General features: G+C 40.1%; 1 protein-coding gene across 2 annotated transcripts in view; it reads left to right on the forward strand.

The window, feature by feature from the left end:
• The window catches only part of adamts9 (ADAM metallopeptidase with thrombospondin type 1 motif, 9), a 51,743-nt gene that overhangs the window by 16,098 nt on the left and 11,084 nt on the right, over positions 1 to 24,561 (forward strand). For both annotated transcript variants that reach the window (XM_088424018.1, XM_088424019.1), the window contains exons 13-28: positions 229 to 410; positions 505 to 641; positions 1,438 to 1,555; positions 1,671 to 1,766; positions 2,886 to 3,052; positions 3,437 to 3,566; positions 4,776 to 4,902; positions 5,226 to 5,436; positions 6,419 to 6,583; positions 7,258 to 7,419; positions 8,833 to 8,952; positions 12,390 to 12,497; positions 12,573 to 12,740; positions 14,409 to 14,657; positions 16,440 to 16,601; positions 16,865 to 17,041. In XM_088424018.1, coding sequence (XP_088280144.1) covers positions 229 to 410; positions 505 to 641; positions 1,438 to 1,555; positions 1,671 to 1,766; positions 2,886 to 3,052; positions 3,437 to 3,566; positions 4,776 to 4,902; positions 5,226 to 5,436; positions 6,419 to 6,583; positions 7,258 to 7,419; positions 8,833 to 8,952; positions 12,390 to 12,497; positions 12,573 to 12,740; positions 14,409 to 14,657; positions 16,440 to 16,601; positions 16,865 to 17,041 — 2,479 coding nt within the window. The remainder of the gene's footprint in view (positions 1 to 228; positions 411 to 504; positions 642 to 1,437; positions 1,556 to 1,670; positions 1,767 to 2,885; positions 3,053 to 3,436; positions 3,567 to 4,775; positions 4,903 to 5,225; positions 5,437 to 6,418; positions 6,584 to 7,257; positions 7,420 to 8,832; positions 8,953 to 12,389; positions 12,498 to 12,572; positions 12,741 to 14,408; positions 14,658 to 16,439; positions 16,602 to 16,864; positions 17,042 to 24,561) is intronic.

A 24,561-nucleotide genomic window follows, 5' to 3' on the forward strand; every position in this document is an offset into this window, starting at 1 on the left:
ATTTTGTTGTTGTTGTTATTTTAATCCCAAGCAAATTTATATTTTTTTTTTTCCCCAAAATTTCAAGTTTAAGGAAATTCTAAAATTGACTGGTACTCAATGAATTATGAGTGCTAAAGTCATCAATCAACTACCGGTAGTTTACTTATGTCATTAGCAATGGCAGCAAATGGAATTGAATTCAAAATATTTCTTTCTTCTTCCTGTCCGATGTCGTGTCCCCACTAGGCCACGGAATGGAGGGCCGTATTGCGTCGGTCGCCGGATGAAGTTCCGTTCCTGTAACTCTGAGCCGTGCTCCAAGCAGAAGAAGGACTTCCGAGAGGAGCAGTGCGCTGCGTTCGACGGCAGGCATTTCAACATCAACGGTCTACCTCCTAATGTTCGCTGGGTGCCCAAATACAGTGGAAGTGAGTCTTGTCCCTGCTGGAGTCTTTTTTTTTTTTAAATTCATAACATTGTTTGACTAAAACACATTCGCCTTTCTATTGTCTCCGTGGGCAGTCCTGATGAAGGACAGATGTAAGCTGTTCTGCAGGGTAGCAGGCAGCACGGTCTACTATCAGCTCAGGGACCGGGTCACCGACGGCACGCCGTGCGGACCCGATACCAACGACATCTGCGTCCAAGGCTTGTGCAGGGTGAGCTCCTCGGTGTGCGGTTGCACTTCGACATCATACGGTGGGCTGAAGAAGTCCAAGCTGCACACAATGTTTGGGTTAAAGAGCCTTTGACTATGGATTTACTGGTCTTGGCAAGTGGTGTTTGATTGATCCCGTTTTACTTGGCTAAGACCATACATCCTTGTAGATATTAAAAATGTTTTGCTGAAACCACTTACATGTGGTTCAGCTTATATGCCATCTCTAATGGTGTGTTACAGGCTAAATGTAGTTCAGACGGGAGACTGCTCAGACTGGAACGAGTCAGATATGTCAAGTGCCATACAGTACACTGGATGTTTGCGTATATGTCACCGGGCAAGGCAAAATGAGTCAATATAAAACTTTAATGGTTGATGGCAAACATTTGTCACTGGTAAAGTTTCATTTTCATCAAACAAAACAAAAAATACATTGTTAAGTCCTCTAAAATCTGTTTTTGTGAAAGACACGAAAGTGTTCAATAATTATGTGTTTATGTAATAATTTATGTTTTTAATTAGATGTAATTGTCAATATAGCAATAGCATTTGCATATTACATAGTCAATGATGGATGGCTGATGGATGGATGTTCAAACTGGAGATTCAATATGCCCGTAGGTGTAGAAGCTTATGATTGACTGATGAGCAGTTCGGGGAACATTTCATCCCGAGTCATCTGGGATGATCACATTTTCTTACACAGCATAATCAATGTAATAAGTATGTGCATATTTTCTTACACATACTGTATACTTGTCCCCGTCTCTTCATTTGACCACACTGCTGAACAGCAAGCTGGCTGCGACCATGTATTAAACTCCAAAGCCAGGAGAGATAAGTGTGGTGTGTGTGGTGGTGACAACTCTTCTTGTAAAACTGTGGCAAACACATTCAACATTGTACGCTATGGTAAGTGAGAATCTTTTTTTTTTTGTTGCTGTTGTTTTAAATGTCTCCCTATGTACAGAAGATGTGTTTACTGTAGCACTAGCAGATAATATCTTTAATGTACATTCATACACAGGCTACAATGAAGTCGTGCGAATACCTAGTGGTGCTACAAACATAGATGTTCGTCAACACAGCTACTCAGGGAAACCAGAGGATGACAACTACCTCGGTACGAACTAACTGCTTTTTGATTGAGAATTCTAGACCATCTAGAGTGTAAAAAAAAAATTACAAGTGCTTCATGAAGCTTTTTTCCCCATCATTACTTTCTTCTGTTCTGTTATATGATAGTTGACTTTCTGCTGCTTTCTCATTAACATGCAGGCTTATGGGTTAGGGTTATTATTATTTTCCAGTTTTAGATGAGTTGGTATAAATGAGTAGGCCATTTTCACATCAGCGGGGATGTGGAATTATCTTACTGTCACAGGCATGCTAAAACCAGCGCTCAGACTTCCCTTAGGCTAAAGCGCTGTCAAGATCAACATGTCTTCCGTGTGCATGAGAGTACAATTTATGGATGCATATTCTTCTTGATGATATGCATTATATGGAGGTTATGGACTTGTGCAAAATCCTTAAAAAATGTTATTCAGCTTATATCTTCCTGAGACCCAGTCTGTTACTTTGTGTCCAATAAAGTGGACATTTGTCTGCCTGGACGGTGCTGTTTGTTTACTGATAAATGTTAGGGCAGTGGAAAAGTATTAAATCTCACCTGCTTCTGAACCAAGAGTGCCATCTTGAGGTGTGAAGAAATTTTAAGTGCTTCATGAAGCTTCATTTTTATATCTTGTATGTATCTTAAGTGTTTTGGTGGGATGCAATTAATTTTGCTGTCTTGCTGAGACAAAATGTCCACAACCGTGGACACAAATGAATACTGTGGGTCTCAGGAGGATATAGGGCTCTGTAGGCTATTTTATGAAATCAAAATATGCGTCCCTGAAATAATGGCATTCATATTAATGCAATGTGTGAAATTGTGGGGAAATTAAAAGCAGGAAATCAAATCTATAATCGCATTAGTGTTAGTAAGTGCAGCGATCAGACTGCTTTAGAAGAACAGGACTGGACATGCATAGGTTGGGATATGTGGGATTTAGCTTTTTTCATGAAACGTATTTTCAAATGCAGTTATTCACCAATTTATGTTAGCTCAAACTCGTGTTGAACTTTAATAAGACAACATTATTTCTGCAATTGTACTATGCAAGTTAAATAAAGCTAGTTTGAGCTCACTTGGGATAAAGCGGCGCATGACCAATTTTTTTCTATGTCCCTGCAGCCATATCGAATAGCCGAGGAGAGTTCCTGCTTAACGGAGATTTTGTAGTCAGCATGTTCAAAAGGGAAATTAAAGTCGGGAATGCTGTCATCGAATACAGTGGCTCGGACCATGTCATTGAGAGGATTAATTGTACTGAGCGCATCGAAGAGGAGATCGTCGTCCAGGTAAAGTTTGTTTCTGCCGTGAGACACAGCCAATTCATTTGTGTCAATTTTGCGTCAGCAAGCAAAGTTAACACATGAGACATCAACGGATGCTGGATGTCCTCCACTGAATACATCGGGACTTATTAGCTCAAATGGGCCAAAAGATATAGATCACAAACAAATGAACAGGCTGGGTCTTGGGAGGGTATGCAAAAACTGCTTCCTGTTTGAAGCTGAAAAATAATTATTTGTGATTCTCAGTTGTGTCGGGATTCTTACATCTATCGTCTCATCTAGTGAATTCAAATCCCTTGGTGTGTTTTGAGCTCTTCTTGACCGTGAGAACTGGAGGGTCATAAATCCTGCATTCAATCTCTTTTACAATGTATGTCTTCACGGTAGGTACTGTCTGTGGGGAACCTTTACAACCCAGATGTCAGGTACTCCTTCAACATCCCCATAGAGGATCGACCTCAGCAGTTCTTCTGGGACGCCTATGGTCCGTGGCAAGAGTGCAGCCGTCTGTGCCAAGGTGAGGCTTAGCAGTCTGTGAACGGGTCTTTGAATGATAGATGGGAAAGGTAGAGCAAAACTTGGCAAGCTTATATTAGGTGCAGAAATTTGGCTCTTCTTCACAGAGTTACATGCTGTAAATTACTTATCCGTGCCATGCCTGCGCATATGTAAGCGAATACGTGGGCGTGAGGCGGCGGATGGCAAAACTTGTTTCGATTCATGGCTCCAGCGCTTTGTCGGTCTCGTGTTTCCCTTTTTGAAACGGACCTGCCTGAAAAAAACACAATGACAAGCAGTTCTTTGATTTATTGGGAAAGTCTGGAAAATGGCAAGAGTCAAATCTCAGTGCTTTGGGTTACAAAAAAAAAAAAAAAATGCTAACATAAAGGACTTTGTTGTTTGAGTCCATTGAGCCCATGCTAGTAATACTGTACTTAGATTCCAGTAAATATGCAGTACACCTCATAAGTTTCTAAATCCCTGCAAAATTCAACAGTTTTATCATCATTTCCTTATGGTACGTATCGTCTAGTAATCCCTTATTTTCATACACTTCTATTACAATTGCTGGGAAATGACAGTCAAGACCCAAGGAGGTTGTTTTTGTAGAAATCCCAAAATGGACATCTGTGTTGAAAATTCACATTTTCTAACTCAAAACAAATGTATTAAGCCTGGGTTTGGGATATGGCATCATATTTTCTCATTTTAGTTTAGTGAGTTTGAAATAATGTCGTCTTTTTGAAGAAATGAAAGGAAACTAAAATATTTAAATCAATCAAATAATCAACAAAATAATAGAGTTAAAATTTTGGTTAGTTGCATGTCTGTGAAGCAGCAACTCAGTCGTTTTCAAGTTAAAAAAGTTATTGAAAGCAAGATATGTTTTATATTTTATATCCGTCAAGGTAGGCCTCTGTAAAAGCTTTTCACATCTTAGTTTTTTCTCAATCATCGAGCATTTTCTAGAATGTTTTGATGTCCTAATGTGACTTTGAAAGTGTTTCCTAACTTTTGGCTGGTACTGTACATGATATATCAATTTAATGTACAATGATTTGATTATAATCTGTAATGTGTAAGAAGAGGGCTGTTGACATGGATCAGATGATATAAGTCGTGATTAGGCAGTCTAGAAATTTGATATACATGTTAAATGTGATTTAGTTGTTGAGATGTGCAATTTCAATCCACCCGAGCGACCTGATTGCTGCTGTCTACTTAGGAGAGAGGAAGAGAAAAGTTCTCTGTAGCCGAGAGTCCGACAGAGTGGTGGTGTCAGACCAGAGGTGCCATGGTGTACCGAAACCTGCAGTCAACCCTGAGGCCTGTAACACAGACTGTGAACTGAGGTTTGTGTCATCATTTTCAAGAGTCCCTGTCATGTTTTCTGCTTAACTCTTGTGCGGTATTTTGCATTAAAAGCATTTCACATCAAAGGGAAAGCAGTGAAAGAAGACAGTAGGGAGCTGATATTTCACCCAGAAGGTGACAGCATTTAATATGGCACACCCATTTAGTTATTAGACTATCATGAATGTGCCATCCCTCGGTTAAAATACTGCAAGAATGATGTGGAAGAGAATGAACCAAAAATGGTCAAAATACTGCACGAGGGACAAATGTAAACATTGATTCTCATATTGATTATTTATTGATTATCTATGTCATGAAGGTGGCACGTGGCTCGAAAGAGTGAGTGCACAGCTCAGTGTGGTGTTGGATATCGCACCCTGGATATATTCTGTGCCAAATTCAGCCTCGCAGATGGAAAGACCCAAAAGGTCGACGATCGTTATTGTAGCGGGCAGCGCAAACCCGAGGACAAGGAGGGTTGCCATGGAGATTGTAACCCTGGAGGATGGGAGTACTCGTCCTGGTCAGAGGTGAACGTCAAAATACTGTTACATCCTCCTGAGACCCAGCACATTCATTGTTGTTGGCTGTTGTGTCCATTTGGTCTCCATAAGACACTAGCAAAGTTAATTGCGTCCCATCTGAACACGTGAGATATCTTTGGAAAGATGAGAATGTCCTCTAGAGCGGGGGTCCTCAATCTTTTTATCACCACTGACCGGTCAATGCTTAAGATTTTTATTGTGGAGCGGGGGAGGGTGCACATAAAATATGAGCTCACCATTAACGACAAACGAATGGGAAACCTCAAGTTGCTTGAGTCTTGAAAATACTTGTAAAAAATAATGTGCAAAATGTACACAAATGACTTTAATTAAATCAATTGTATAACTGAATTACAAATTCTATTCATTTCGATGCAAAACGTTTATTAGATGCAAATGAGAATTTATCAGTGCAAAACCTTAGCATATTCTAAAATATACTAAACGGAAATGAAGATAAGAACATTAGGTAGCATGTTCGCCACAATCACAAGTTGTTAGATCAACAGACAAACTAATGTGGGGCATATTATCAAAAATAACAACATTCTTACAAAAAAGTACAATTTATAGACACTTGTATGCCAAATTCCAGAGAGACAGAACAACATGTGCGTCACCAACAGTGACAGCTCTAAATTGAAGCCACACCTTCCCTCCTCACTACAAAATGTAATATTAACAGCCTCCAGAGGTGGCGCTAAAAAACAAATATCAAGCTAAACAAAGCACAAATTAATGAACCGTTATCATTATTCCATGTGTTCGGCATCGGGCCGCGAACCGTGACCTTTGCCCTAAAATACCTAAGGACTTAATCTGATAGCTCAGAAGAGTCAAAAGATATAGACCAAAAACAAATGTCCACTACATTGGACACAAATTAATAGGCTGGGTCTCAGGAAGACATGTCAAAACGAATCAAACGTTTGTTTTGACATAATATGTTGATGTGCTTGTTGTGCAGTGCTCAAAGAGTTGTGGCGGGGGCACACGCAGGAGAGGGGCAGTTTGTCGAAAGGCGGCAGACGCCGAGAACGATGAGAGCAAGTGCAGTCAGCGGGACAAGCTGGCCGTCCAACCTTGCAATGAATTCCTCTGTCCACAATGGAAGACTGGAGACTGGTCTGAGGTTCGTTGAGTAGTTAGCGAAACACTTACTTCATTCCTGCCATTGACAGCCATTGTCATCAAATCCTTTTTTTTTTTTCCTTTGTTGTGATCTTAGGGCATATAGTCTAACAATTTTTTTGTGGGTGGAGGAAGTGGGGAAACTGGTTAGCATCTCGGCACGCTAGGCCGCACGTGCAGTCGCCCGTGCCTGCTGTAAATACTTTTAATTGCCATACTCCAATGTTTAATCCCATTGCTTTACTCAACTCTTGAACTATAGTCTGCGAGTGACCACCGCACAGTTTCCGCATTGTAGACCGAGGAGCTTGAAAAGCTTTGGGTTACATTCCAGAAATATTTTACATCTCCCATGTGGGTGCCTCCAAATACAAACCACTACACTGTACTATATGCCTTCCCCTACATTGTATTTGTACATGCAGTATGCGTATCCCTTGTGGACAGGAAAATATACACTTGCTTTCAATGGCAAAATTGTTGGGTTCTCTATAAGAGCCGCTCTCATACAGACGTGAAAGCACTTCAGAGATGCGTGAGATTTTAGCAGGGTTTCTGAAGGTATTAGCACACCAAATGGAATTTTCTTTTCAAATTGAGAGCAAATCATTTGGAACACAAAGCAATGTATTGCTAGTTTGTGTTATAATGATTCCTGCATGATCTTGCTTTCAGTGCCTTGTGACATGCGGGAAAGGTTACAAGCACCGGCCGACATGGTGCCAGTTCGGTGAGGACCGTCTCGATGACCGTTTCTGTGGTTCATCAAAGCCTGAGTCAGTTCAGACGTGCCAGCAGCAGGAGTGTGCCTCTTGGCAGGTCGGACCTTGGGGACAGGTAGGAACCACTGAATAGTGTACTTTTTCTAAACATACAGATTTAACGAAGATCACATTCGACGCCCCAATCCGTTCTTTACAATATCGTGATTCATCTGAAAAGGTGTTTTTGAGGGTAAGGATTTTGCCATTTGTAAAATAAGTGGTGCTTGTGTTGACAGAGCATGTAATTTTTCAGATGGACTGGTTTATATTTAAAGGGAAAGTCTACCCCAAAAATTTCTTTACAATATTTTGCTTTTTGCACCCCCACTAGTCCAAGACGTCGTTTCGATCAATATTGCTTTTCTGAGATTTGAGCTAAGCAGCAAAATCAAGCCTTTTCGATCGATTCCCGGGGGCGCCGTTTTGTCACCTGCTGTCGACTAAAGATGACATCACAATTGCTCAGGTCTCAGGTAATGGCCGATCATGTCTTAGCTTTTTTCTGAGTTTGGTCATGTGTTATTCATAAGCTGAGCCATGATTGGTTGTTACCTGATCAAAAATTTTCAGTTGTGCAAGAGATGGAAAAAAATAGGTGGCATTTTCTTTTTACATCATATTCCACAAATGCAATTATTAATCGGAATGCCATGTTTAGACTTGTGCGAAGTGGTGGGAAAATAAAGCATCGTTAAGCACTTGTGATATATATTTTTTTTCCCTACATGATGCTCTTTGTTGCTAGTCCAATGGAAATGTATTTAATTTCCTCTGCCTTTTTGAGCCAAGCATATCATGGAGATGAGTGAAAAACTATCATAAATGCTTCATGAAGCCTCATTTGTCTGTTACTATCAGTGAGACTGCATAGAACATTTTATTTAAAAAAAAGAGCTGACTTCCTCTTCACTGAACTTTAGTAAAAGCAGTTAAAAAAAGATGCACATCTCGTTGACTGATGTTCATAAAATCATTCCCAATATTGTGCTAACGTGTGATACTCCGCAACTATGGTAATCGTCAAGTCAATTCACTCATTTCGGTCCCCTGACTGATGAGGTTTCCTCGCTAAATGTCGTTGCTTGCACATTGATGAATTACTACAACATTTCTAAGTCTAAAAACAAAACATTAATCGTTTGCATTAAATATTACTGCAAAGACATTTTTGACTGTATTTCGCCTTGAAGGTATATTTGAAGCTGTTAAATGAAGCGCGGTCAAATGGTAGCTGAAGTGTCTGCCAAACAAGTTTGACCCTATTTCAGTGGGGCTAGTGAGGCAGAAAAGAGTGCAAAATAGAACCTTTGACTTTGCTATTGTATAGTTTAATTTATGTCAAGTAGTTTTGTGCCCCTGAAATTCTCATCTAAGGTTGTCTTTTCCAGTGCTGACCATGTTTAGTGTGGAACTACTTGTGTTGGCTAGTATGTGCTATATATTTTGCTATCCACTATCACTCATTTTCTCTGTCTTTTGAACCCAGTGCACTACCTCATGTGGGCCCGGGTATCAGATGCGAGCTGTAAAGTGTGTTGTTGGAGCTTATGGTGCTGTCATGGAAGACAATGAATGTAATGCTGCTACCAGGCCCACTGACACCCAGGTAAGTTTGGGTGAATATTTTTTGTCATTTTCTCCCTTTTTCCCATTCTTAAACCCATATGTTCCTACAATCCTCTTTTTATGTGTGCTAAATGTGCTGTGTCCGTGCATATGGTCGCATTTTGAAATTTATTTCTCTTCACTTAAGACGTTTTTCGACCAAAATGACTTTCTAGTGGAGCTGGAGACATCCTCCATATTTGTGCACATATGCCTGTCGGTACAGACAGAAACATACTGTATCATTGCCACCTGGTCTCAATAAAGCTGTCTGATCTGGTGTAGTCTACAGAGAAAGGCAGGAAAATAGTATACGTCATTGTCCCACATAGTCAAACAGCACTCAGACAGACAGATTCTCCTGGATGTTATTAAAATGGTTCTGCATTATGTAAGAAACAATATGAGTCTTGAATGTTGTTTTGAGCGATAAGGCCAAAAAATACCATCTTGACTTATCTCAGTCATTCTTGACAATTACAGTTTGAATTGATTTTAATGGAAGTAATACATTCAAGGATAGGTCTCTTAAGGTTTGATTTATTAAAAAATAAACCCTGCACAAAATGTTTGGAAACAAAAAAGTGCTGTTTCCTGATTTTGAATGAGTTTTAACGTAAACGTAACATTCATAACTTGTGCATAGCTAGTAAGCAATCTCCTGCTTGTGCAAGACCTCAATTGCACGATTAATATTGTTAATAATACTGTTATTTTCACATTTCTAATTTTTAGTGTTTAATTCATCAAATAATTCAATTTATTGATCAACTCCACTTGAATGTGTAGTATAGGTGGCCTCTAAAAGTTCCCAGGTTTTGAAAGGCCTCTGCTCTAATATTATTCATCAAAATACACAAAGGAGAAAGAATTACGGAATACTTAACATCGATTTATGACACTATGGTTGAAATTACTCAGTTTAAGCAAGGCGCCTCTGTCTCATGTGAATTCCAAATTTGACGCCATGCCTAGTGGAGTCAGAGATAGGCAATGCAATCAAACAAGCCAACTCTATAGCTTGATCATTTTAGCCCAGCTTAGGGACTCAGTCAAGGGCATGCAAATATGCAGTGTTTTGCACATAATTTAAAATGACTCCACCTTGAGTTATCAATAGATTCCACATTCAAGAGTTTTATTGTCATATGCATAGTATAGTAATACCACACAATGAAATTCTTTTTCTGTTCACTTACCCGAGCAGACTGCATTCCATAATCAAGCAAATAAAGAGGTAGGCAATAAAAAAAAGGCAGTAAAAACGCAATAAACAGTAATAATGGACCAGTAATAAATTAATAGACTTACATTCTGAGCATGCTACGGCGTAGATTGAGTGAAGAAATTGTATATGAGGAAGACCCTGCAAAATATTACAAATATATCATGGTGTGGTGGGTTTGTCCGTCCGCCTGATCGTAGGAGCTATCTTAGCCGATGTTTTATGCATCTGGTAGGGTCATCCTGGGCAAATAGGTCATAGGTGAGAAACTAGACAAAATAAAGCTCTAAACCTCTTTGGATGAAGGCCATTTTTGGAACCCATTATTCCTCATCAGGACATGAAGGAGGAGGGGCTCAATGGCAAGAGCCTGGAGGCCAGGCCTACTCCCATGGGGCCCGACTGGGCACATTTTAAATCTTGATTCCTCCTTTTCATGGGATCACTAGAGATAATGAAAAATGAAAATGAAGCTTCATGAAGCAAAATGTTTTATGGTTTCTGGTTTAAAGATGAAAGCCAGTGATATGGAAACATTAAATTTCCACAGCATCTTTAAATCCAGAGTGCCATCTAGAGCAGTCAAAAATAACACAAGTGCTTCATGAAGCTCCATTTATCCATCTTTAGGAATCACCACCAGGAAAGGGAGTCAAAAGGGTCAGAGCTGGGCAACGGTTAAAGGTTGGGACGTACAGTACCTCTGCTTTTGAGTGAGAGAATGAATCCTGATTGTACAGTCACCAAAGAGCAATGCAAAATTGCCATTTTTTTTATAGTGATGGGAAAATGAAGCTTCATGAAGCACTTGTGATATTTGTTTTACTCCTCTAGACGGCGCTCTCAGTATTAAGTTTCCCCTGCTTCTTTGAAACAAGAGTATAATCTAGAAGAGTGAAAAAACATCACACATGCTTTTTTTTTCTTTTGGCATAACCTAATTGTCCTCTGATTCCGCCATTCCATGTCAACAAAGACTTTAATGTATTCATATTTTTTATACTTTGCTACGAAAACTTTTTGAGGGCATAGCGTATGAGGCCATTTCCCTTGTAAGTTTCAGCGGTTCTTCATTCCGGTGCCTGGGTTAGCGGAAGCAGTGACCCCGAAGCGGTCGGCCCACCTTGTTGTGATCCTAACCAACCAGCCATAAAGTCATCCATCGAGCTGCAGGTCCCAGCAGCGACCAAGTTGAGCTTAGAAAGAGAGGTGCAGATAGACGGATGTCTTTTTAAATGCAAGGTTAAAGACAGTTGCACTTTAGCCACTTAGTCGGGATGGTTGACCATTTATTAGTGTCTGCTGCTTGCATGTCTGGAGCCGCTTTCCATGCGGCCATGAGTGTGGAATGTGGAGCCTGCGAGATTTGACTAAGGCTCTCATTCCTAAAGACTGGGGTCAGAGGGCGCAACAGGGCATGGGAGGGAAAAAGGGAAAAGGGCGGAAGGTTAGGGACTAGGGGGTGGACAAGGGGCGGAGCTTTGAACTATGCCAGCATGGGCATTGGACCCCTGAATACCACTCCACTATGACCTGTTATGACAGGGATCAGGGCTTTATGCTGAGTGGCTTACTGCCACAATCCATAGTTTGAACTGATAGGGAGATGCCCCTCATGTTGTTTGGCTAAGCTAGTACGCGTTGATGGGAAACATAACCACTCTCAAACAGCTGCATACTGCTGCATAATTTACCCACCAGTGTTTTATGTTTGAGGATCTGTCGTATTTATAACATTGCATGAGTATCAAAGATGGGCACTCGATCTCATGAGAGACTTAAGTAACTTTTTTCGGGGGGTGACTTGCAACTTGACTTAGACTCGTCCAGTAAAGACTCAAGACTTGACTCCGTAAATCTTTACGGTGTTTGTTGCTTTCGCTCTCTTTACCATCAGGGTAGGGAAAGCCAAAATATCTACTGAAGTAAATGTAGCGTTTTATACTGTTGCTAAAGTTAGTGGAAAAACTACTGTCCCAAGTTATGACAAAAAATGGGGTGAAGAAAGCCTGATTAATCTCGAAATAAAAATCTACGGGCGATGAAGTATGGTTTTTGTTTGTTGTAACGTGGCGCACTGAAAAGTATAATACTATGAAAAGCTTAACATTTATTCGGAAATCCGATCAAATCCGGAGGGGAAAAAAATCGAGGTTCTCTTTGTCAACTTTGACTTGACTTGGACTCTAATGTGTATACCTGCTGTTCCACAGGACTGTGAAGTGGTCCAATGTCCAAACAACCACCCTGTCCCCCCAGGGACCAAAGTCCCATCCCATCAAGGTCACAAAACCCAGTGGCGGTTTGGTTCATGGACTCAGGTTAGTGATCAAAAACCATCAATTTGTCTTTGTACTTTTTCTGCATGATCTTACCTTTTCTCTTCTTTCTAATAGTGCAGTGCCAGCTGTGGCAAAGGGACCCGGATGCGTTATGTCAGTTGCCGTGACAACCACGGTGGCGTGGCCGACGAGTCGGCATGTGCTCAGCTCCCAAAACCTCCTGCCAGAGAAGTGTGTTCCGTTGTTGCATGTGGACAGTGGAAAGTGTTGGAGTGGACTGCGGTAAGAAAATGTAGCCATTTTTTTTGTTTTTTACTTCTACACATTCATCAAAGTGTCATAATGAATCAAATACCAATTCAGGACACTTTTGTAGTAATGGTCAAATGAAGCTTCATGAAGCACTTTTGATACTTTTTCACTCCTCTAGATGGCACCCTTGGTTCAAAGACACAGGGGAAACTAATTACATTTCCAGCATTAATCTTTAAACCAGAAGGAGTTAAAAAAATTAATCGTAGACGCTTCACAAACCTTCATTCTTCCATTTCTACTTTTAATGCAAAAATGGGCGAGTACCAAATGCAGGAAGACCTTTACACATCCCCCAATGTGCAAACAATTCTGAATGGAAATTAGATCCAGAAGGAGAGGATGGGAAAGGATCCTAAGGTGGTCTCAGGCTGTAGAAACATATACTATCTAAGGGGTAATGCAGGACATCTGATCTTATCTAGAACCATTATTACCTGATTTCAAGGTATCAGTATTTGTATTGGCATTTATACGATACAAACTAGAAATTAGAACGATATATACCGTCTGTCTGTCTGTAAAATGAGGTTTAAAATCAGGTTTCTTTTTCAGAAAATGTTATGTATCAAAAGTAGTATTGGTATTGGTACTTGGTATCGTGCCTACTCGAGAATTGAGTACTTGTACGGGTATAGGTCTGAAAAAATTGGTATTCAACAATCTAATTTTTATTGCCGTCGCCGTCAACATGTGTTTTTGTTTTTATTTTTTTGTACATGTGTTTGCTAGACTTTACACCGATATTTGGAATTTTCTACAAACTCAATAATGGGCTGTAATTACTATATAATTATTTCATGACAGCATGATGTTGCAGCCATTATTTCTGTCTCAAGTCCTTTTTATTTGATATACTTGATATGCTTTTCTTGAAACTCTATACACTGTACACAAGTATATGCAGTAAGTAAAGTTTAATTATGCATTTTACCCCATCTTGTGATCAGATCGGTGATTGGTTATTTTTAAACCCTCTCATCGCCGATTGCGATCGGCAATGAAAATTCTGATTGTGTGAAGTGTAGTACATACCAAAACCAACATTTACTTCATAGGTACTCCAGGTCTGCTAACTTAGTTGACGGTGGCCCAAAAAGAAACTAAGTAGCTTGCTTTTGTGTGTGTTTGTGTGTGTATCTGTCTGTGTGTGTGCTTGGTAGTGGAGTTGCAGTGGAGAGGCACGCATTTTTTGAGATGAAAGATCCAAGGGGCTGCGCCCTTGCTTACAGATGGTTTTCATCAGCACACTTGTATTACTGGTCCACTGAAAGGCTGGTCACAAAAAGAAAATACTGTACATGCACATCTATTTTTCTTCAGTTTCATCCTTGTGCAAGTCTAGTTTACCCTTTTTGCAAATTTGGCAGATCACAGTACACATTGTTGGCGGCCCAAATGTGTTTTCTATCACACAGCTCGATGCGCCTGACAATTTGGTGACCGAAAGCACATTAGGATTTAGATCAGGGTGAAAGCAGGTCCAATTCGTGGCCCAGGCGGTATAATTTGATTTTGGTGGATCTGAAGGCAGACGTATTGTGTTCTCCGATAATATGTGTGATGGTGTGCATTTATTCGCGTGTGTATTTTTTGTATGTAAAGTGTAGTTACATATCAATGTGAAACTGTTTCCAGTGTTCAGTAACCTGCGGTCAAGGGAAAACAACCCGGCAAGTGTTGTGTGTCAACTTCAGCGATCAAGAAGTGAACGCCAACGAGTGCGACCCAGATGATCGGCCAAGCACGGAACAGGACTGCGCCATGTCTCAGTGCCCGTCCCACTCGGGTGATTCCAGACCTCTTCCATCCTCGCCAAACAGCAGCGCCAGGAACGTCATTCCTCAAAGCCAATCCCACCAATGGCGGACTGGACCCTGGGGCGCGGTGAGTGAACGGTCGCTAAGTTACAGGCTACAGGGAATGCTCTTTTTATTACGATTCCATAACGTTTCAACGTGCACATTTCCCATTTTTATTATTGGCTGTTTTAGATATGTGACCTGCAAGTGGTTTACTATAATCATGAACTCACTATTGACTGAGCATACGCTCCAAGAGTTCAGATAAATGGACAAATTCTGGTTCCCTTGACATTTTAAAAACACAGTCATAAACTGAGGACACCCTGTATTATATACTGTAGTCTTCTCTAATGTTGCTAAATATAGTGAGCAAAGTAAGCTCACAGTTACTAACTAGACATATTTGAAAAGCATACTAAACAAATTGATTACAATTGATGAAACTTTTGTTACAGCCTCATTTTTTAGCTGCTGCTGAACTCGTTCAACAAAAAAATGTCATATGCATTGAAGGCACATTTGACTCAACCAGGTATTTTCAAAAGTTATCAGTAGCAACAGCAACCGTTTCAGGATGTCAACAACGAAGAATGTAGTTTTGATTTTTAAACTGCCTCTGAAATTTAATCCAACTGCTCTTGTTGGCAGAGGAGTCCTGTTAGCTAGTGGTTAATTAATGCTTGATGCTGTCCTCAACACTGTACAATAAAATGTCAGCGCAATTACTATTATTCCTCAAAAATAAGACACACTACTTGTCCCCCAAAAATGAAGGCCAAAAGTACAGGTGTGTCCTATAAGTAGTAACTTAAAAATCAGATATTTTTTTTTTCCGACAAAGTTTGAGGAAGATTGATCTGTCGGCCTCATAAGTCTTTAGAGTTTTGACACACAGATGTGCGTTTTTCTATCGGCTGTATTCTCACTTTGAATGATTAGCGTAACGGTACATGCCAGTTGGCTGTTAGCAGCAAGTGCCTGTTGCAACTAAAAGCAGCTCGTGTTTGATGAGGTTGTTATGGCATTATTGAAATAAAAAGAAAAAAAAAAAGAAGAAGAAGCAAGCAGACTGAACCATCGTCCGAGTCCATCCTTGTTCACACACAGAAAATTACTAAAATGAAGAGGCTCATTTAAGGGTTATGATGTTATGATGTGCTGATTCATTTAAGAGTGCACCGTTTAGTGGTATTACATTTGACTCGTTTATTAATTGCGTTCTTTTGGCATATATATATATATATATATACACAATCATAAACTTAATAGAAATGTGCACAACTTCGGGTATGTATGGCAAAATGAACTCGAGCTGCGTCGCGAGAAAATGAAAAACAGCTTGGCGCGCGTTCAACAAAAAACTGACGAGTCGTTTACAAACCGCTCACAATGTGGGAAATTTGACATAACCAGCGACAAATAATGCAATCAATGAAAATGAACGCAAGAAAATGTGACGAATTTCGGAAGACGAGATTGATTCTTTTTTGCTATAGTTTTTACATCATTGCCAAACTGTAACATAGAACATATCAGAATTCGACCGTAAATTTAAGGGTGCAATTTATACACAGTTGCGTCCTATAGTTGGGGAATTACGGTAGACTTTATGCTATGCGGGGTCGAGAAATTTTGTGGCATTTCAACCTAGCGAGATCTCGCCGAATTAGACCTCGTAGCATCTCTAATGGTCACCGATTTGCGCCTTGAGTATCAATTTTGGGAGACATTGGAGACATTTCTGCTTACATATTCTGTCAAACTTGAAATTGCACCGCTTCAAGAATATCTGCAACTCGGTTGCTCAACGCGCGGGAAGCCATTTGACAGCGGGGTTACCCCGGCTCTCTCTCTTTGACAACAGTGCTCCAGCACATGTGCAGGAGGCTTCCAGCGGCGGGTGGTAGTGTGCCAGGACGAAAACGGCTATCCTGCCAACAGCTGTGAGGATCGCAGCCGGCCCAGTGAGCAGCGATCCTGTGAGTCGGGCCCATGTCCGCAGTGGATCTATGGCAACTGGGGAGAGGTAAGGCAGACAGACACAGCTTTACTGGTGTTAAAAGGGCTAGTGGGAAAACCAAACTTTGGGATGCTTATGTTTGGATAATTACTTTGACTGTTTGTGAAGGTTGCATGAGAAAAAGGACATCGGAAAATACCTGAAGCTCAATTTCGCATTCTTTGTGATTCCCACGGGATAGCATGAGCGTTCGGTTGAGTTTTTTTTTTTTTTTTTTTTTTGTCAAGCGGCTTTTTAAACGTGAGCTCGCTATCCCCGCTGTTCCTCAGTGCACCAAACCGTGCGGAGGCGGGATCAAGACGAGACTGGTGGTCTGTCAACGTCCAAACGGCGAACGTTTCAACGACCTGAGCTGCGAGATCCACGACAAGCCGCCGGATCGGGAGCAGTGCAATACTCAGCCGTGCCCGTCTGGCCCCCACTGGAGCACAGACCCATGGAGCTCGGTACGCTCATAAAAACCAAAACACTCTATGCCGCTTTTTTGTTTTTTTTTTAAACCTCACATTTCGCCAGTTGCGATACTCGGTCACAATCGTACTGAAAAGGGGCTTCTGTGGTGCTTTTGCATTGGAGGGAAAAAAACAAAACAAAAACTGCACGCTCCTTAAGACTTTTTAAGTCCCCTCGGCTTCCCGCTCCTGCAACGTTTCCTCAAGACATTTGGAAAATCCATTTGTGTTGCACTTACATGGCAAAGATATGCTCTCCTGCAATTTGCCAGAGACAGTACATCACTACAAAAGGCTTCAGTGACAGCTGTGACCAGAAGAACCTTCTTTTTCTCGACTTCCTCTAAAAACACTAGTTGGGCTGTGTGTTAGTATTGAAAGACGTCAGGATCACTTTGTATCACAGAGTTAGTTTTGTAAAATATTGTTTGGAATACATAATTTATTGAGATATTTTTTTTCCTCCTGTTTATCATTTTGTACATAGCATTAACTTTAAAAGTGATTTATTTTGTCTTAGCTCTTTGTATTCGAATACATTGCCAATTGTTTTTCCATGTGCAAATACTGATGAATGTCTTTGTATATCAGGAATATACAGTATGATGCATTGTTCATTTTTAGCCAAAGAATGGCCCGTGTTTTTAGACGTGCGGTGCTTCATTTGACATTTGGATGTTCCGATTTGCGCATTTAAACAAACAACTTACCCGGGACTCCATTTGTGCTGTGTGCTATATTTACTTTTTTTTTTTTTTTTTTTTTTTAAATAAGTGTGCCTATTCGAAATGGCTATTTTATCAAGAAGTGAGTTTATCTTAAGGCCCGTGTGCTTCGTTAGATAATGGGTTATGATGACACTTTATTTTTCAGTTGAGTACCGTTTTCTCCTTTCGTACATGCAATTTGACAACTTGACAGTTCCTCCTGCGGCCTATTCGTTTGTGTCCACTGTTTTGTCCATTTTGTAGTGATGAGAAATTGAAGCTTCATGAAGCACTTTTTGTTTTTTTTACTCCTCAAGATGGTGCCCTGGGTTAGAAGATCATTGCTAGTGCAATTCCTCCCGCTTCTTTGACCCAAGAGTGCCATCTAGAGGAAGGAAATAAAAAAACACATGCTTCATGAAGCTTCATTTGTCTGTCTCCACCATTTTGTCTCAGTAAGACCGTAAATTGCATTCCATCCATGAGACATCATTTGAAAGGCCGGGATGTCCTCTACCGAGCACATTGGGACTGAATGAATCGAACAAAATACATACACCAAATACAAACGCCTGCTAGAGTGGAAACAAAAGAATAGGCCGGGTTGTCGTTGGAAAGTTCAGGATGTCCCTCTAAGAATTTCACACTGAGCGAACTCAAACTTAAATCGGTAGCTCAAATGAGTAAAATAAAAATAAATAAATAAAGACCAAAAACAAATGTCCAATACAGTGGACAAATGAAGAGGATGTGTCACAGGACGATATTTATCCTTCCCCAACCAGAAAGCAATACTTTTAATTATCCAATAATCTGTTGATTAATCAATGATTCTGATTTTTAAACATTTTGAATTTCAAAACCTTGATTTAAAAAAAAAAAACATCGTTTTCTCTTCGATGTCTAAATTGATAGACGCGTGACAGTGAATGAGTTAAATGCTTTTCCGCCAAATGGCAGATCCAGTTACTGCAAGAAATGCATTTTAGTGTTCATATATATGCCAGCGATGTATAGTGAATAATTAACATATTCACTGCCAGTCCAGTCAAAATAGATCTTTGACGTCTATAGCCGTCATTGGCAATGATTGAGGCAATGATTTGTTTGCTAGTTTTGGCCGCAGCTTGTCATAATTATTTTCTAAGGTAAAAGTAAATGTTTTCAAATATCTTATTTTGATTCAAGAAAATTATTGCCATACAGATGAAGATGATGAAATTCCGATGATGAAAACATTTGGACAATTGTAGGTCCAAATAAGCGATTCTCAAATTATTCCTAAGTAATTTGGTAATTGATTAGTCGGTTTAAAATTGCATCAGTGTTACACCCAAAATGTAGTATTAATCTTACATAGTTGTGCTGTTGCATGTCCATATAGAAAGTACCAGCGCTGTGAAATAAAGTGTCACTTTTTTTTTTGTGCTCATAAGTGCGCGTAGCCATTTTTTTTTTCAAGTATTGCAGAGGGCTTTGGCGCAACTTTCTCTAGTGTGACTTTAGGTATGTAAAACTCCAATCTCTGTTTCAACGGTGCTCCGAGTGTATCCATGTCAGTATTTGCTCTATACAGTACTTGGATTTGCTAAAATGCTATGCTCAACAATACCTCACGCGAAACCATCACAAACTCAGCTTGCCATGAAAGTATGACCTTAAGATTAGTGTTGGGCAAATGAAGTTTCATGAAGCACTTAACACTTTGCATTGGCTAGCATAGAGGTGTCCAAATGAAGGCCCTGGGGCCATTTGGGGTCCATTATCCACATTTCTGGGACCCACGGGATATTTTAGAAATACATTTTGACATGTCCTTTAAAAAAGTAATAAACGTTTTGATGGTAGGCAATGTGGGAGGGGGACTAATTTACTCATCAATTTTAACAGAAAGTCTGGACGTAGCACTTTTTAAAATGACTAAAACAGCTGAAAAAAGAACATCAGTCAAGAAAAAAAATCATGGCGTTCACTCTGGAAGCCAACGATTATCAAGTTGGTTGAACATTGGTTGTCGTGACTATGCTTCCGGGAGGAACTTAAAATAAAAGCGTCCTCCAAGGCCAATAGAGTCAGACGCTACTCGGACCAGAAATACACTTTATTTTGAAGGATTGGCTGGCTTTCTAACAACGTTTGGCTTTTATTACGAATGAGGGACTTGACAGGCGGCGCATTGTCCCGTATGTCTCGTAGCACTTCGAGAAAAACATCACATATGTGACGTGATTAGTAGAAAAAAATATATGTTCTAAGTACTTGGAATTGAATGTGCTGACTCTTAAACAACGTAAAAATATGTCTTTGGTATCGAATGAGTTAATGAGACAGTTAAAAAAAAAAAAAAACTTTATCACGAGTCTTTCATCGTCCTATTTTTTTTATGCAGCCCTAAAGAAAAAGATTGGACACTCGTAATTTAGAGGGAAAAAAAATGTTACAAGTGCTTCATGAAGCTTCGTTTTGCCGTCACTAATTAAGATGGTGCTCTGACCACACAAGGGAGATTCCAAACCTTTCAGAAATGAACCATTGCGTCAAGCGACCCGTCATGTCGTGAAGCGTTGTGTAGATTAATACAAAGAGGTGCAAAAGTATCATGATGTTGACGTGTCTTTGAATGTCACTCTAACAAGGGCCTATTAATATGTGCATTTGAAATACAGTACATAAACCATGTGACCACAGGGGGAGTTTATACTATTTGTATCCAGAGCTCTTGACTCTGAGCCAACCTAGTGTGTCTACCTCAGTCTCTGTTATGATAGTCCCCATGCCACAGCTTTCTCTCCCTCGCGTCGACCCGACTTGATGAGCGCAAAACACAGATTGGGGCTCATCTCATTTCCCACCTGCTAATACTTTTTTTGCGGACAGTGAGAGGTGATCCAATCTGCGGTTAGGGACAGCTTTTGCTTGCAGCCCACCCAGTTGGTCATAAATGTCTCAAGTGACCACACACCTTTATTTTAAGGGCCTGTTATCACAGCAGTGGCTACATTTTGTACTGCACATCATCTGCTAATGAGAGCTGTTGCTCGTAATGATTCACACGTGTGGTTGCCTATTAGCAATTTGGTGGAAATTGAACACAATATTACCACGACTCGCTCATTTTCCATATATTTCTGTCCTATTTAATTTTTCAGTCGATGATACTTTGGTTTATATGCTGCACATAGAAGCATTTCACTGTCGTCAATTTCACAGGCTCTTGAAACAAGCGTTTGGTTTGTCTCGCATCCATGAATGGCAGTATTAGTCTTTTTTCAAGAAGCGTTTTCTGTACATTTATGTAATTACTTGTATTTATTGTTACTTCATTATAATGTTGTGTCAATATTTAATTTTTTATGGATTCGTTGGATTTCTGTTCACTCCCACAACATTTTATAATTAAAGTGAAGTAGAGGTCATGTTTAAGGCTTTTTTTTATTATTTAAGTATTCTTTATTATTTTTTGCAATGATACTCCAGCATTTATCAGAACATAGGACAGTCGAAAACTATTGGTTTAAAAGTTACCCAAATGGAGGCAAAATTGATGTTATTCTCTAAATCCAACAATTTAAGCCATGAAAGCAATTTTAGTGTCATTTTCACACAATCTTTTGTCTCACAGACCAACTCAGTTTTCGGTTGTTTTATTGCTTATTCATTTTGAGTTGGGTCAAAATGACTTTTTAAAATGCAAAATGTATAATCTACAACACAATTTTGGGTCACCGTGGGTTTTTTATTTTGACCTAACTTTTTATGACTTTTAACATTTGGGCGAATATGGCAACCCAATTTTGGGTTGTTATGTGGGTTATTCAATCTGACCAAATGCGTTTTGTCCCAAAAAGATTTTGATGATTTGATGACCCCTGCAAAAATCTGTGAAAATGAATAAGCCACAATATAACCTGGTTTCACATTGTTTTATGGGCTATTTGTGTTATTCGTTTCCACACAGTTTTATTTTTGACCCCCTGAACATTTTGACTCAAAATGCGGGTGAAAGGAATAACCTACAAAACAAAAGCCAATTTTGGGTTTTGTTGACTCGACCCGAAAAATATTTTGATTCTACAAAAGTCAGGTTGTTTTGTGGGTTATTCATTTTCACCCAAAATTTTCGGTCATTTTTTAGGGGGTCAAAAAGAACGGTAGGTGAAAACGAAACACCTGCAAAAAATCCATTTTTTTATTTGTTTTGTAGGTCATTCATTTTGACCAAATTTTTGCATTCAAAAATTCAATAACTGACAACACAACACAGTTTGAGGTTGTTTCGTGGGGTTTTCATGTTGACATCTTTTTGGCCTAAATTAGATTTTGTACCACAACAAAATGAACCGTAATCTAAACAATCCCCCAAAATGTGTTTTCTTTGTATAACCCAACTATAGACAGCCCCGAAATATGAATTTGTCTTTTTTTTTTCTCATTCAATTGGGTTATTTTTGACCCAACTTTGTTCAGAGTATAAGATCTCATGTAAAGCTTGGGACAGAAGTTTTCAAAAGAAATGCCGGTCAAATAGCGAGCCAGCTCCCCCCGAGCAGTCTACTGAATGGCGTGTTTTTCCTGAATGAATCCGCACAAATCACTGAGCAATCTCACTGTTATTTTATGCGGTCAGGGCCTCCGCTGACCCCTCTGAACGATCATGATTTTACCGTCTGTGGCGGGGGCGTTCAAAGCTCTTCCCATCAAGGTAAATCTTTGTCCTGCGTGACAATGCCTCCGTAAACCTCGCGGCTTATTTACCGTGCTTATTCACTTTAATGCCCTTTCGGGATTCGGATGTTCGCTCTGCTATGTGGCCGCCAGTGTCCTTTTCCCCTGGCTGTCAGGCCCCCTCCGCTCTGGTCTAGTCAGTGTACAAATGTGGGGGCCAGTGACAGTGACTGGAATGGAGCGGGTCGTCAGCAAGACAATGCCAGGGTGTATTGGCAGGGTCAAAGATCACGTTTGATCTGGAACGGGGCCCCTTCCCTGTCCTCCCCATATACTACTGACGGACTTCTGAGAAACCGGAGTCATGATTTGGAGAGGGGAGGACGAAGCGTGTTTTAATTTAAACTCATTCACGACCATTGACGTCTGTGGACGTTAAAGATAAAAGTTGAGGGCAACTTGTAAATTTGGGTATTTTAGTCAGAAACTTATAGTCATTAGAATTTCCTGGATTTGGCCCTCAGGCCTTGAGTTTGACACCTGTGATTTAGACCAAAGACAGTTAATGCTGTAAAGAATTTAGAAATATTAGTCTAGTTAATTAATATCTGTAACTAATTGATCTAAATAATCTCATTTTGATCTCACCTAAAAATGTCTTAGAAAAACCCTCAAGCAGTTTTTTTAAGTTGTGGCTTCAGGCATTTAGTTTCTTTTACAGATGTGGTTCTAACTAGCGATGGCCAGATGAAGCCTCATGAAGCACTTGTTATATTTTATACTCCTCTAGAGGGCACACTCGGTTCAAAGAGGCAATGGAAGTTTTATATATTTCCACTGTGCAGGCAGTTATGTTTTAACCAAGCGCAACATCTAGAGGAGTAAAAAAAAAAAATCATGAGTGCTTCATGAAGCTTCATTTTCCCATCACCAGTTGTAACTATTTACTTTCTGCTGCATTTGCTGTATTTGCAATCGAGTTTAAGTTGGGCAAAGAGCTATGCAATGGCAATAAAATAGCGTCTTTGTTGCTATCGTTAGCTGTGGCTTCAGTCACAGCTTTTTGCTTTGCATTGATGCGGTAAGTTCAACTTGAGCTGCTTCTGTGGAAATCAAAATTCTTCTTACAAAGAATCACTCTACCTTTATCGAAGGTGTTGCTGGGGCAATGTTTTAAAGTTAATCACAATGACAGCTAATCAGTGTTCACTTCAGGGTGTAACTGACCGATATATCACCATACGAAAAGTTTAAATCGGAGATTAAAAAAAGGATGTGCGGAGGTTTTTGTGTGTTCATACAGGTCACATGTACAGTACACGCATTTGTGTGTGCTGCTCTGTATACAGTAATTACAGAACTCCAGAGAAGCTAATAAAGCCTGCACATGGGTGCTCATTTACAGTTATCACACATGTTGTTTCAATTGGAGCCAACGGTTGCGTGTCTCAGGGTATTCTGAGGGCACTTCAATGCATAACAACAGAAAGAAAACCCTCGTAAAACGGTTATAAAACTCGAGGGATGACCTAGATTGCAGAAACATTCTGCCTCTACTCACTTCCAACCTCATCATCTGAAATATTAATATTGTCTTATGGTTACACTGACCTGCAATATCAGATTAATAAGTCACTGTGTTTTATGAGGAAGTCAGTCCACTAAATTTCTGGAAAGTCATACTTTTATTGTCACAAAAAAAAAATCACATTTTTTATTAGCCTTTCCATTGATGAATGAGTTCTAAATGAGGTGAAAGGTCACACGGCGTTCCTGTCCAGTACATTATCTTGCAGCACGGGACGGCACTGCACGCTGGGCCACGTACTCATTCAACTCTCAGCCTGTCGCTTTTCATCCATCCCAAAATACTGTACTACGCCCCCTGTGATTATCCGAGCTCAGTCCAGCCCCCTTCCCAGCCCTCTGTAACACTGCATGGTGTGTGTGTGTGTGTGTGTGTGTGTGTGTGTGTGTGAGCATGAGTGTCTGCCTGTCACAACAAGTTAGGCTTTCAGTGACTCGGTGAACCTGGAAGTGAAAGGAAATTCTGCCGGGTTGATCCGGCGCATACTGTCATTGGCCGGCTAAAGTTATGCAGGAATGCAATAGCTCGTCTGTTGTGCTTGAATATATTTCATG

This window comes from Hippichthys cyanospilos, chromosome 9 (genome assembly GCF_059441005.1).
Source record: "Hippichthys cyanospilos isolate Australia breed blue-spotted pipefish chromosome 9, RoL_Hcya_1.0, whole genome shotgun sequence".
In the NCBI taxonomy this organism is placed as follows: Eukaryota; Metazoa; Chordata; class Actinopteri; order Syngnathiformes; family Syngnathidae; genus Hippichthys; species Hippichthys cyanospilos.